This window comes from Procambarus clarkii, chromosome 3, assembly GCF_040958095.1.
Source record: "Procambarus clarkii isolate CNS0578487 chromosome 3, FALCON_Pclarkii_2.0, whole genome shotgun sequence".
In the NCBI taxonomy this organism is placed as follows: domain Eukaryota; kingdom Metazoa; phylum Arthropoda; class Malacostraca; order Decapoda; family Cambaridae; genus Procambarus; species Procambarus clarkii.
In genome coordinates, this window is record NC_091152.1 from 17,950,796 (window position 1) to 17,965,202 (window position 14,407).

The 14,407-nt window shown below is 48.9% G+C and overlaps 1 protein-coding gene across 1 annotated transcript in view; it reads right to left on the reverse strand.

Annotated features, from left to right (window-relative positions):
• Positions 1 to 14,173, reverse strand: part of LOC123760859 (phenoloxidase-activating factor 3) — a 51,868-nt gene extending 37,695 nt beyond the window's left edge. The window contains exons 1-3 of the mRNA XM_069329621.1: positions 14,036 to 14,173; positions 11,769 to 11,852; positions 1,396 to 1,522 (exon numbers count right to left, since the gene is read on the reverse strand). Of these exons, the coding sequence (XP_069185722.1) occupies positions 1,396 to 1,522; positions 11,769 to 11,844 (203 nt within the window). The 5' untranslated portion in view covers positions 11,845 to 11,852; positions 14,036 to 14,173. The remainder of the gene's footprint in view (positions 1 to 1,395; positions 1,523 to 11,768; positions 11,853 to 14,035) is intronic.
• Positions 14,174 to 14,407: the final 234 nt, after the last annotated feature.

Below are 14,407 nucleotides of genomic sequence, written 5' to 3' on the forward strand. Positions count from 1 at the left end.
GGTCCCTAGCTCACTCTAGGTCCCTAGCTCACTCCTGGTCCCTAGCTCACTTCTGGTCCCTAGCTCACTCCTGGTCCCTAGCTCACTCCTGGTCCCTAGCTCACTTCTGGTCCCTAGCTCACTCCTGGTCCCTAGCTCACTCCTGGTCCCTAGCTCACTTCTGGTCCCTAACTCACTCCTGGTCCCTAGCTCACTCCTGGTCCCTAGCTCACTACTGGTCCCTAGCTCACTCCTGGTCCCTAGCTCACTCCTGGTCCCTAGCTCACTCCTGGTCCCTAGCTCACTACTGGTCCCTAGCTCACTCCAGGTCCCTAGCTCACTCCAGGTCCCTAGCTCACTCTTCATAGCGAAGTTATATATCAGGGGTCCCTTGTTAAGTAACAATAATTTTCAAATCTTTGTTTAGTTTTGAGGTTCATAATTTGTTGTCGAAGCATTAATTAACTATTTTTATAAATCTTCTGCTTCATTAATCCATATTTTTGTCAGCCCAATTTGTTTGTCTTAAGTTAAAGTCTCTTATAAGAGAAACGTTGGCTTCCTATAGGTGCTTGTTCCATATATGTTTTCTATACTGTCCAAGTTTGCTGCTCTCTATATAGTAAACTCCCTTACTAGGCTATCATGTATTTAATTCCACTCAAAAATGTTCGCGCGTGTGTGTGGCTAGGCTTCGATTCACTCAAAACATTATATTAAAAGTTTTCTGTGATATATATATTGGACACACACAGAGATCACACTAACGTGATGCATCAAATGAACAAATACACAAGGGCCGTGACGAGGATTCGAACCTGCGTCCGGGAGCATCCTAGACACTGCCTTAATCGAGGATCCAGTAAGTTCAGTAGAACTTCGGTTTCAACCCATTAACCCTGTCGTAGCTCAGTCGATTAAGGCAGTGTCTGGGATGCTCCCGGACGCAGGTTCGAATCCTCGTCACGGCCCCTGTGGATTTGTTCATATATATAGGAAGTGTGGCTCCAGGAGCCAGGGAGTGCCTGTGTTTACTAGTTGTGTTTTTGCGGGGGTTGAGCTTTGCTCTTTCGGCCCGCCTCTCAACTGTCAATCAACTGTTTACTAACTACTTTTTTTTTCACACACCACACACACACCCCAGGAAGCAGCCCGTGACAGCTGACTAACTCCCAGGTACCTATTTACTGCTAGGTAACAGGGGCACTTAGGGTGAAAGAAACTCTGCCCATTTGTTTCTGCCTCGTGCGGGAATCGAACCCGCGCCACAGAATTACGAATCCTGCGCGCTATCCACCAGGCTACGAGGCCCCTGTACTAGATGGGTGCCGCCCGTAACTGTCGCCGCCGTGAACATTCTTCAGTCCAGCTGGTGTTATTGTGGCGCTCTTCTATGTATTTGTTCCCGAGACTTACCTGCGCAGTATCTGGAAGGCGTGCGGCGGCGCAGTAGCAGTGCGCAGCCGGTGAAGGAGGGAGAGTAGTGGCGGACAGTCGGTGATGTGGCCGCATGCGCCATGCCGCCCTCCGCCCCGCGCACACCCTGCAACACACACCAACCTCACAATATAGCAGACTCTACAAGGCCCATGCAAGGCAGCTCCTGTCTACACCTGCCAGCTCACTCCTGTCTACACCTGTCATCTTACTCCTGTCTACACCTGCCAGCTCACTCCTGTCTACACCTGCCAGCTCACTCCTGTCTACACCTGTCATCTTACTCCTGTCTACACCTGCCAGCTCACTCCTGTCTACACCTGCCAGCTCACTCCTGTCTACACCTGTCAGCTCACTCCTGTCTACACCTGTCATCTTACTCCTGTCTACACCTGCCAGCTCACTCCTGTCTACACCTGTCAGCTCACTCCTGTCTACACCTGTCAGCTCACTCCTGTCTACACCTGCCAGCTTACTCCTGTCTACACCTGTCAGCTCACTCCTGTCTACACCTGCCAGCTCACTCCTGTCAACACCTGCCAGCTCACACCTATCTACACCTGCCAGCTCACTCCTGTCTACACCTGCCAGCTCACTCCTGTTGACACCTGCCAGCTCATTCCTGTCTACACCTGCCAGCTCACACCTGTCTACACCTGTCAGCTCACTCCTGTCATCCTACGGGTCCCATTGTCGCGGACAGAGAGCCTCTAAGGCTTATCCAGGTCCCCGTACGCCAACTGCTCAACTTCCCACGCCATGCAACTCACAGCAGTTGGTGATTAGATGTATAAGGTGAAAGGAAATGGGCCCCAAACGTCACTGTGCAGGTGATGGAACTGAACCCGGAATTAAAAGCTGTGAAGTGAGAGATGTGATGGCTGCCCATGTAAGCACCGTACCCGGGGAATATCTCCCATAAATCAACAAGGCTCGCGCCAAACCAGTATCACCAAGTTCTCTTCTGAATCTGTCCAATCCGTTCCCACTGTGGAACGTGTGCAATAGTGTGCACAGAATGCAGGTGTCAATCCTCTCAGTCTCCTGGGAACAACGCCACGAGGTTGTATGGCTTGTGCACAAGTGGTAGGTGAGGTTTGTAGAAATAGCCTAGGCTACTCTATCCCTTTGAGATGTATTTCTTTCTTGTCTCAGTAAACATACTTGAACAAGTGGAAGGAACCTGGTTATCTTGAGATGATTTCGGGGCTTTTTAGTGTCCCCGCGGCCCGGTCCTCGACCAGGCTTCCACCCCCCAGGAAGCAGCCCGTGACAGCTGACTAACACCCAGGTACCTATTTTACTGCTAGGTAACAGGGGCATACGGTGAAAGAAACTCTGCCCATTGTTTCTCGCCGGCGCCTGGGATCGAAGCCAGGACCACAGGATCACATGCCCAGCGTGCTGTCCGCTCGGCCAACCGGCTCCCTGACTCCCTGGTGGATACATTTGACACATGGTGTCACGTACTGCAGCCCAGCCTCTTGTGTTGGCAGTACTTATAGGAAGTACTTCTACTTATGTTGCAAAGACAAACTATAGTAACCTAATCCAACGTTTCTAGGCCTAATTCACGCTATCAGAGGCCTTATATAGTACATATATGTGCTATACTAGGCCTAGGAATATTTCAGTTCGTGTTTTACCTTCATATTTTTCGGACTATAAAATGAATAGTACAAAGTTCTACTATCTAATTGCTTAGTACGTCAATGTTTGTACTATGGTGCACACAGTTAGAAACACTACTATCTAAATAGGGGGAATGGGTTGACTATATTGAGGTTGAGAATACCGACATGACTAGGCTCAGGGAGACGGGAACACCACGTGACATGACTGAGAGGGGAATTCCACCGTTCCAACAGACCTGTATAATAGGAGGCAGCAGACCTGCATAATGGGAGGCAGCAGACCTGCATAATGGGAGGCAGCAGACCAGTATAATAGGAGGCAGCAGACCTGCATAATAGGAGGCAGCAGACCTGCATAATAGGAGGCAGCAGACCTGCATAATGGGAGGCAGCAGACCTGCATAATGGGAGGCAGCAGACCTGCATAATAGGAGGCAGCAGACCTGTATAATAGGAGGCAGCAGACCTGCATAATGGGAGGCAGCAGACCTGCATAATAGGAGGCAGCAGACCTGCATAATGGGAGGCAGCAGACCTGCATAATGGGAGGCAGCAGACCTGTATAATAGGAGGCAGCAGACCTGTATAATAGGAGGCAGCAGACCTGCATAGTGGGAGGCAGCAGACCTGCATAATAGGAGGCAGCAGACCTGCATAATGGGAGGCAGCAGACCTGCATAATAGGAGGCAGCAGACCTGCATAATAGGAGGCAGCAGACCTGTATAATGGGAGGCAGCAGACCTGCATAATGGGAGGCAGCAGACCAGTATAATAGGAGGCAGCAGACCTGCATAATAGGAAGCAGCAGACCTGCATAATGGGAGGCAGCAGACCTGTATAATAGGAGGCAGCAGACCAGTATAATAGGAGGCAGCAGACCTGCATAATAGGAGGCAGCAGACCTGCATAATAGGAGGCAGCAGACCAGTATAATAGGAGGCAGCAGACCTGCATAATAGGAGGCAGCAGACCTGCATAATGGGAGGCAGCAGACCTGTATAATAGGAGGCAGCAGACCTGTATAATAGGAGGCAGCAGACCTGTATAATGGGAGGCAGCAGACCTGCATAATAGGAGGCAGCAGACCATTATAATAGGAGGCAGCAGACCTGCATAATAGGAGGCAGCAGACCTGCATAATGGGAGGCAGCAGACCTGTATAATAGGAGGCAGCAGACCTGTATAATAGGAGGCAGCAGACCAGTATAATAGGAGGCAGCAGACCTGCATAATAGGAGGCAGCAGACCAGTATAATAGGAGGCAGCAGACCTGCATAATAGGAGGCAGCAGACCTGTATAATGGGAGGCAGCAGACCTGCATAATGGGAGGCAGCAGACCAGTATAATAGGAGGCAGCAGACCTGCATAATAGGAAGCAGCAGACCTGCATAATGGGAGGCAGCAGACCTGTATAATAGGAGGCAGCAGACCAGTATAATAGGAGGCAGCAGACCTGTATAATAGGAGGCAGCAGACCTGCATAATAGGAGGCAGCAGACCAGTATAATAGGAGGCAGCAGACCTGCATAATAGGAGGCAGCAGACCTGCATAATGGGAGGCAGCAGACCTGTATAATAGGAGGCAGCAGACCTGTATAATAGGAGGCAGCAGACCTGTATAATGGGAGGCAGCAGACCTGCATAATAGGAGGCAGCAGACCATTATAATAGGAGGCAGCAGACCTGCATAATAGGAGGCAGCAGACCTGCATAATGGGAGGCAGCAGACCTGTATAATAGGAGGCAGCAGACCTGTATAATAGGAGGCAGCAGACCAGTATAATAGGAGGCAGCAGACCTGCATAATAGGAGGCAGCAGACCAGTATAATAGGAGGCAGCAGACCTGTATAATAGGAGGCAGCAGACCTGTATAACGGGAGGCAGCAGACCTGTATAATAGGAGGCAGTAGACCTGTATAATAGGAGGCAGCAGACCTGTATAATGGGCAGCAGACCTGCATAATGGGAGGCAGCAGACCTGTATAATAGGAGGCAGCAGACCTGTATAACGGGAGGCAGCAGACCTGTATAATAGGAGGCAGTAGACCTGTATAATAGGAGGCAGCAGACCTGTATAATGGGCAGCAGACCTGCATAATGGGAGGCAGCAGACCTGTATAATAGGAGGCAGCAGACCTGTATAACGGGAGGCAGCAGACCTGTATAATAGGAGGCAGCAGACCTGTATAATAGGAGGCAGCAGACCTGTATAATAGGAGGCAGCAGACCTGTATAATAGGAGGCAGCAGACCTGTATAATAGGAGGCAGCAGACCTGCATAATAGGAGGCAGCAGACCTGTATAATAGGAGGCAGCAGACCTGTATAATAGGAGGCAGCAGACCTGTATAATAGGAGGCAGCAGACCTGTATAATAGGAGGCAGCAGACCTGTATAATAGGAGGCAGCAGACCTGCATAATAGGAGGCAGCAGACCTGCATAACAGGAGGCAGCAGCTGGAACACAAGCTACTATAATGGGCGACTTTAACTACGAGACATTAGATTGGGTAAACCAAACATCACAAAGTGCAGGAGAGTCATTTCCTGCCTCGTACAGGACTCATTTGTCACATTATTGAGCCCACCCGAGATAACAACATACTACATCTTACACGAAGATATCACATTAACATGATGTATCAATAAAACAGTCCGTAGGAGCCATTCGAATCCACATCACAGCTTCGGATTTTCTCATTCTAGATCTTTTACTTTTAGAACAGAAAAGGGCATGACTGCTAAGCTCTTGGTGAGGGAAAAGCTTGCCTCTCCCCCTGACTGCTGTGACCTGCTTCTGAGACTACCCTGGAAGAGCTGTCATAGAATGTGAGAGGAATTGTAAAATACATCCTGGAGGGGGATCATAGGAGATCAAGACATGGGAGCATTGTGGGATAATTTCACGAACGTCCTCACTGAACTTGTTAAAAAGAAAGAGCCAGAAAGGAGAAGGAAACAACAGCTACATGGGCTCAGCGAGGATGGCATTACAATAGGGTTTAACACCTAACTTCAGCCTGTGGAAGAAGTGGCAGTCCACAAGGAATCACATACATTATGAAACAAACAAGTAATTATCAAAAGAAGGCACCAAGCCGGGGAGGCTATGTAGCACCGTCAGAAGTGCAGGATATTCAAAAGGTGCTAAATATCACTAAGGATGCCAATACGAGAACAAAAGAGCATAAGGTGAACAACATCACAGGCATATGAATCACCAAGGATACTATCGAGGGACAGGTGACGTTTGGGAGGCAAGATGCACACACATCCTGGAAGACAAGACATTGAACATGGATATGCACGACCGTAAGAGAGACAGTGCAATTCGCACAATAAGGAACAGGGCGGCGCTCCATTAAGTGCTCGTGAATTAAACGTGTATAGGCCATGCGCAACCTTCCCAGAGCCGTTTCCCACCGCCGGTTACGGTGGTAGGAGGAAGGCCACGGGGACACACTACTCTTAAGATCACGCAGCTTGTTACCAGTAACAGAAGACCAACAACCCTGCCAACGGGCACGTGTTGAGGAATGAATGACTGGGTAAAAGTCGGAATAAGGAATACCTTTACAGGAGATGGGTCAGACGTGGATAGCCTCCTTAGCGGCAGTGTCCGCATACTCATTTATGGACACACCAATATGGCTGGGAACCCAGCAAAACTCGACTATCTTAAATCTGCTGGAGATAAGAAACAGCCAAAATTTAATTTCGATGACCACAGTATGGATAGGATTAAAAGACTCCAGAGCCATAAAGGCACTGCGAGAGTCAACTACAACAAGAAAGGAAGAATTACGGCAAGAAAGTAGTTGACGAAGAGCAAACACAATTGCATAAATTTCAGCCATGAAAATGCTTGTCTCTGGTGGCAGGCGACACATATAGGTGCAGTCAGGAAACACAGTGGAGTAGCCTACGCTGTCAGCAGATTTGGACCCATCTGTGAAGAGGGAGATGGAGCAGTAGTGTAAAGAAAAGGCATTTCAGAACTGTAGGAGGGGTAAAAACTTTAGTCATGCAGGTCAAGGTTCTACAAAACGTAGGAAGACGGACCCTCCATGGAGGCAAGGACGGAATGACATGAGGAGAAATGTTGTAACATGAACCGAGAGAGAGAACCTTGCAAGCGAGACAACCGTACAGAAAGGGGACGGTGGTGAAAGGGAACAGGGCCCACAGGAGGGATAACGGTCAAAGTACGACATAAGCGACATTGAGGGTGTTGTAAGGACCGCACAAAGTAGTGAAGACAGTAGCGAGCACGGCGATCCTGTAGAGACAGGATGCCAGTCTCAACATACAAGCTCTGGGTAGGAGTCGAATGAAATGCACCAGAGTTAAAACGGAGCCCAGAATGATGAAGAGCATCAAGACGATGAAGGGTGGAGGGAGAGGCAGACGAGTAAGGACAGCCATAATCGAGTTTAGGCAGCACGAGAGAGAAATGTAAAGAGAGGAGCGTGCGCCTATCAGCTCCCTATGGAGTATGGGACAAGACCTTAAGTAAGTTAAGGGCATTAGATCATTCAACTCGGAGGTAGGAGATATGGGGTGACCAGGACAAGTGAGTGTCAAACATTAACCCCACAAGTTTAGCAGAATCCTTTTATGAAAGAGGATTACCATAAAGTGACAGAGGGGGTCGAAGGACGACCAGCTTCCGAATATAAGTCATAGCACAAGTCTTAGTCGGAGAGAACTTGAAGCCATGATTGGTGGCCCAGGACAACACGGCATCAATCCCAAGTTGAAGCCGCGGTTGGAGGATAGGCGAGTCATCACCTTGACAGCAGAGGGTAAGATTGTCAACATAAAGAGTGGAGACAAAGTCAGAGGGAAGGGAGGAAAAAAGATCATTGAGGGCAACCAGGAAAAAAGAATAGTGCTCAGAACACTACCCTGAGGCACACTTTCATATTGCCAAAAAGAGGCAGAGAGAGTGGCACCAAGCCACACTCAAAAGGAATGACGAGAGAGGAAGCTTTGGAGGAAGAGAGGGAGATTACCACGAAGGCCATAAGAATGAAGTTGGGACAGAATATGGTATGACCAGGTGGTGTCATATGACATTTCCTGGTAAAAAAGGACAGCAACAACGGAGGTCTTCATAGCAAAGGCAGTACAAATACAGACCTCCAAGTTCTCGAGGACATCGGTCATGCTGCGAAACTTGCGAAAGCCAAATTGAGAAGAGAAGAGGAGGTGAAAGCGTTCCAAGAACCACATTAGATGGACATTGACCATACTCTCAAAGAGTTTGCAGACGCAACTCGAGAGGGTAATGGGGAGGAAGTCTTTAGGGGATGACTCTAGAGAACCAGGTTTCCGAATAGAAAGAACAATTGCCGCAAATCAGTCCTCAGGGACTGACGACGACTCCCAGACACGGTTATAAACACTCGGTAAAAATTGAAACGTGCATGGAGGGTGTCAGAAAACACGACACCATTTACTAATATTTTAATACAACAGACAGATAATGTTGCTGCTGTTGTATACTCAAGTTAACCCATAGAAAATGTAGCTTGTAGTGGAATTTTCCGCCAATAGAAAACAGGATATTATTGCCACATAGTACTATAAATTCACCAGCTATTCTGTTGGGAATTATTCTTAAATACAGTAGTCTTTGGACTTTTATCATCATGAAAACATCTCATTTGAGTTAACTTAATTATCAGTATCAAAATAAAGTAAATGTGACCCGTTCTACCACATATTGACATCTGGACAAGGAGAGCCAAGGCGTCAGTGGTGAGGGAGGTCAGCCAGTGTTAAGACCATAGTGGCTGGAGCAAATTCAGCTCCTATAATTCTCTTGGACGAAGTTTTATGGAGATCAAATTAGTGCTTCTTCCATCATCAACACACAGTCAACATCTAAACAAGGGAAGTGTCTTACCGAAACCAGTTTATCTAATCATTTCTGGCCAGTTAATGTTAAGTAGATATAGGGCGAACCGGTTAGGATGCGAACAAGCCACTAAACACAGGTAATTAGGCCTTGGTCCTAATCTAATAATATATAAAAGTTTTCTCTGATATAGCTGTCATATATTAGGATTCTGACTTTACAGCTAGTGCCCTTTGACATGAACAAGAAGAGGAAGCAGGAATTAATCTTGGTACATCAGTTACTTGGGTGATGGAAGCTAGCCTCTCACGAGGATAATTTGGTGTCTACATCCTAGTTATACCTGGTGGACTAAGCCTACCATACAATAAGATAAGGCACCTCCAATTTTATTAACTAATATATGTAGTTTAGTCAACCAATTACTCCATGGGATAACTGGGATCTATCAGTTGATTTTGTAAATGCGCCGAAGATAGTGTGCACACTACATTATTAAAACAGTTAACACTGAAAAGCATCACTGAAAGTACTCAGAGTATGGGTAACGATGTGTATCAGTGCTAAACCGACGGCTCTGTAGAAGAAGGTGGACGATGTACCGGATGTGCATGTAACATATTTGAACAATCTTCTCTCGTACATACAGCAATGAAGCGCGTCAATGACTGGGCAAGTACAACTCAAACCGAACTTGCAGGCATATACCTTGCCACTGAATTTTTAATAGACAAAGGCAGTGGACTTATATACTGTGACTCGCAGAGTGCACTCCTGGCATTGAACGCCCATAGTAGTGACACCCAGAAAATAGTCAGTGATATTCGAATGAATGTTTTAGCTGCTAAAGATTACAGGCAGCTGGAGGTGTACCTCAGGCAGCTGGTGGTGTACCACAGGCAGCTGGAGGTGTACCACAGGCAGCTGGTGGTGTACCACAGGCAGCTGGTGGTGTACCACAGGGAGCTGGTGGTGTATCATAGGCAGCTGGTGGTGTACCACAGGCAGCTGGAGGTGTACCACAGGCAGCTGGAGGTGTACCACAGGTAGCTGGTGGTGTGCCACAGGCAGCTGGTGGTGTACCACAGGCAGCTGGTGGTGTACCACAGGCAGCTGGTGGTGTACCACAGGCAGCTGGTGGTGTACCACAGGCAGCTGGTGGTGTACCTCAGGCAGCTGGAGGTGTACCACAGGCAGCTGGTGGTGTACCACAGGCAGCTGGTGGTGTACCACAGGCAGCTGGTGGTGTACCACAGGCAGCTGGAGGTGTACCACAGGCAGCTGGTTGTGTACCACAGGCAGCTGGTGGTGTACCACAGGCAGCTGGTGGTGTACCACAGGCAGATGGTGGTGTACCACAGGCAGCTGGTGGTGTACCACAGGCAGTTGGTGGTGTACCACAGGCAGCTGGAGGTGTACCACAGGCAGCTGGTGGTGTACCACAGGCAGCTGGTGGTGTACCACAGGCAGCTGGTGGTGTACCACAGGCAGCTGGAGGTGTACCACAGGCAGCTGGTTGTGTACCACAGGCAGCTGGTGGTGTACCACAGGCAGCTGGTGGTGTACCACAGGCAGCTGGTGGTGTACCTCAGGCAGCTGGTGGTGTACCTCAGGCAGCTGGTGGTGTACCTCAGGCAGCTGGTGGTGTACCTCAGGCAGCTGGTGGTGTACCACAGGCAGCTGGTGGTGTACCACAGGCAGCTGGTGGTGTACCTCAGGCAGCTGGTGGTGTACCTCAGGCAGCTGGTGGTGTACCACAGGCAGCTGGTGGTGCACCACAGGCAGCTGGTGGTGTACCTCAGGCAGCTGGTGGTGTACCTCAGGCAGTTGGTGGTGTACCACAGGCAGCTGGTGGTGTACCTCAGGCAGCTGGTGGTGTACCACAGGCAGCTGGTGGTGTACCACAGGCAGCTGGAGGGTGTACCTCAGGCAGCTGGTGGTGTACCTCAGGCAGCTGGAGGTGTACCTCAGGCAGCTGGTGGTGTACCACAGGCAGCTGGTGGTGTACCACAGGCAGCTGGAGGGTGTACCACAGGCAGCTGGAGGTGTACCTCAGGCAGCTGGTGGTGTACCTCAGGCAGTTGGTGGTGTACCACAGGCAGCTGGTGGTGTACCTCAGGCAGCTGGTGGTGTACCACAGGCAGCTGGTGGTGTACCACAGGCAGCTGGAGGGTGTACCTCAGGCAGCTGGTGGTGTACCTCAGGCAGCTGGAGGTGTACCTCAGGCAGCTGGTGGTGTACCTCAGGCAGCTGGTGGTGTACCTCAGGCAGCTGGTGGTGTACCACAGGCAGCTGGTGGTGTACCACAGGCAGCTGGAGGGTGTACCTCAGGCAGCTGGTGGTGTACCTCAGGCAGCTGGAGGTGTACCTCAGGCAGCTGGTGGTGTACCACAGGCAGCTGGTGGTGTACCACAGGCAGCTGGAGGGTGTACCTCAGGCAGCTGGAGGGTGTACCTCAGGCAGCTGGTGGTGTACCTCAGGCAGCTGGTGGTGTACCTCAGGCAGTTGGTGGTGTACCACAGGCAGCTGGTGGTGTACCTCAGGCAGCTGGTGGTGTACCACAGGCAGCTGGTGGTGTACCACAGGCAGCTGGAGGGTGTACCTCAGGCAGCTGGTGGTGTACCTCAGGCAGCTGGAGGTGTACCTCAGGCAGCTGGTGGTGTACCACAGGCAGCTGGTGGTGTACCACAGGCAGCTGGAGGGTGTACCTCAGGCAGCTGGAGGTGTACCTCAGGCAGCTGGAGGTGTACCTCAGGCAGCTGGTGGTGTACCACAGGCAGCTGGTGGTGTACCTCAGGCAGCTGGTGGTGTACCACAGACAGCTGGTGGTGTACAGTGTTCACTATCACTTACTGGCTATATGGTGAGCGTCACAACCCACCGTCACCATCGCTGTCACCATTATCATCATCGCCGCGAAGCGCCACATTATCACACCTGGAGGATGAACCGTCACTATTAGACAGACACTGACAGTAATACAACAGTCCACACTGACAGTAATACAACAGTCCACACTGACAGTAATACAACAGTCCACACTGACAGTAATACAACAGTCCACACTGACAGTAATACAACAGTCCACACTGACAGTAATACAACAGTCCACACTGACAGTAATACAGTCCACACTGACAGTAATACAACAGTCCACACTGACAGTAATACAACAGTCCACACTGACAGTAATACAACAGTCCACACTGTCAGTAATACAACAGTCCACACTGACAGTAATACAACAGTCCACACTGACAGTAATACAACAGTCCACACTGACAGTAATACAACAGTCCACACTGACAGTAATACAGTCCACACTGACCGTAATACAACAGTCCACACTGACAGTAATACAACAGTCCACACTGACAGTAATACAACAGTCCACACTGACAGTAATACAACAGTCCACACTGACAGTAATACAACAGTCCACACTGACAGTAATACAACAGTCCACACTGTCAGTAATACAACAGTCCACACTGACAGTAATACAACAGTCCACACTGACAGTAATACAACAGTCCACACTGACAGTAATACAACAGTCCACACTGACAGTAATACAACAGTCCACACTGACAGTAATACAGTCCACACTGACAGTAATACAGTCCACACTGACAGTAATACAACAGTCCACACTGTCAGTAATACAACAGTCCACACTGACAGTAATACAACAGTCCACACTGACAGTAATACAACAGTCCACACTGACAGTAATACAACAGTCCACACTGACAGTAATACAACAGTCCACACTGACAGTAATACAACAGTCCACACTGACAGTAATACAACAGTCCACACTGACAGTAATACAACAGTCCACACTGACAGTAATACAACAGTCCACACTGTCAGTAATACAACAGTCCACACTGACAGTAATACAACAGTCCACACTGACAGTAATACAACAGTCCACACTGACAGTAATACAACATTCCACACTGACAGTAATACAGTCCACACTGACAGTAATACAACAGTCCACACTGACAGTAATACAGTCCACACTGACAGTAATACAGTCCACACTGACAGTAATACAACAGTCCACACTGACAGTAATACAACAGTCCACACTGACAGTAATACAACAGTCCACACTGACAGTAATACAGTCCACACTGACAGTAATACAACAGTCCACACTGACAGTAATACAGTCCACACTGACAGTAATACAACAGTCCACACTGACAGTAATACAGTCCACACTGACAGTAATACAGTCCACACTGACAGTAATACAACAGTCCACACTGACAGTAATACAACAGTCCACACTGACAGTAATACAACAGTCCACACTGACAGTAATACAACAGTCCACACTGACAGTAATACAACAGTCCACACTGACAGTAATACAACAGTCCACACTGACAGTAATACAACAGTCCACACTGACAGTAATACAGTCCACACTGACAGTAATACAGTCCACACTGACAGTAATACAGTCCACACTGACAGTAATACAACAGTCCACACTGACAGTAATACAGTCCACACTGACAGTAATACAACAGTCCACACTGACAGTAATACAACAGTCCACACTGACAGTAATACAACAGTCCACACTGACAGTAATACAACAGTCCACACTGACAGTAATACAACAGTCCACACTGTCAGTAATACAACAGTCCACACTGACAGTAATACAGTCCACACTGACAGTAATACAACAGTCCACACTGACAGTAATACAACAGTCCACACTGACAGTAATACAACAGTCCACACTGTCAGTAATACAACAGTCCACACTGACAGTAATACAACAGTCCACACTGACAGTAATACAACAGTCCACACTGACAGTAATACAACAGTCCACACTGACAGTAATACAACAGTCCACACTGACAGTAATACAGCAGTCCACACTGACAGTAATACAACAGTCCACACTGACAGTAATACAACAGTCCACACTGACAGTAATACAACAGTCCACACTGACAGTAATACAACAGTCCACACTGACAGTAATACAACAGTCCACACTGACAGTAATACAACAGTCCCTAACCCGTGTTACATTATGATCAGTAATTATTGAGTGATTAGTAGTAAATATAGCGTGTATTTACCTGTAAGAGAGAGCAGCGTCTGGTGGCGAGGGAGAGCTGCGACACACGACCTTCCACAGGGAGCTGCAGACCAGCACTGACCACCTGTTGACAAGGTCGACCACCACCACCATCCTCCCTCCTGACCTTGATCCCTAGTGTTCTGTGGCAGGTTATGGTTAGTGGACGGTGGCTAGTGTTCTGTGGCAGGTTAGTGGACGGTGGCTAGTGTTCTGTGGCAGGTTAGTGGACGGTGGCTAGTGTTCTGTGGCAGGTTAGTGGACGGTGGCTAGTGTTCTGTGGCAGGTTAGTGGACGGTGGCTAGTGTTCTGTGGCAGGTTAGTGGACGGTGGCTAGTGTTCTGTGGCAGGTTAGTGGACGGTGGCTAGTGTT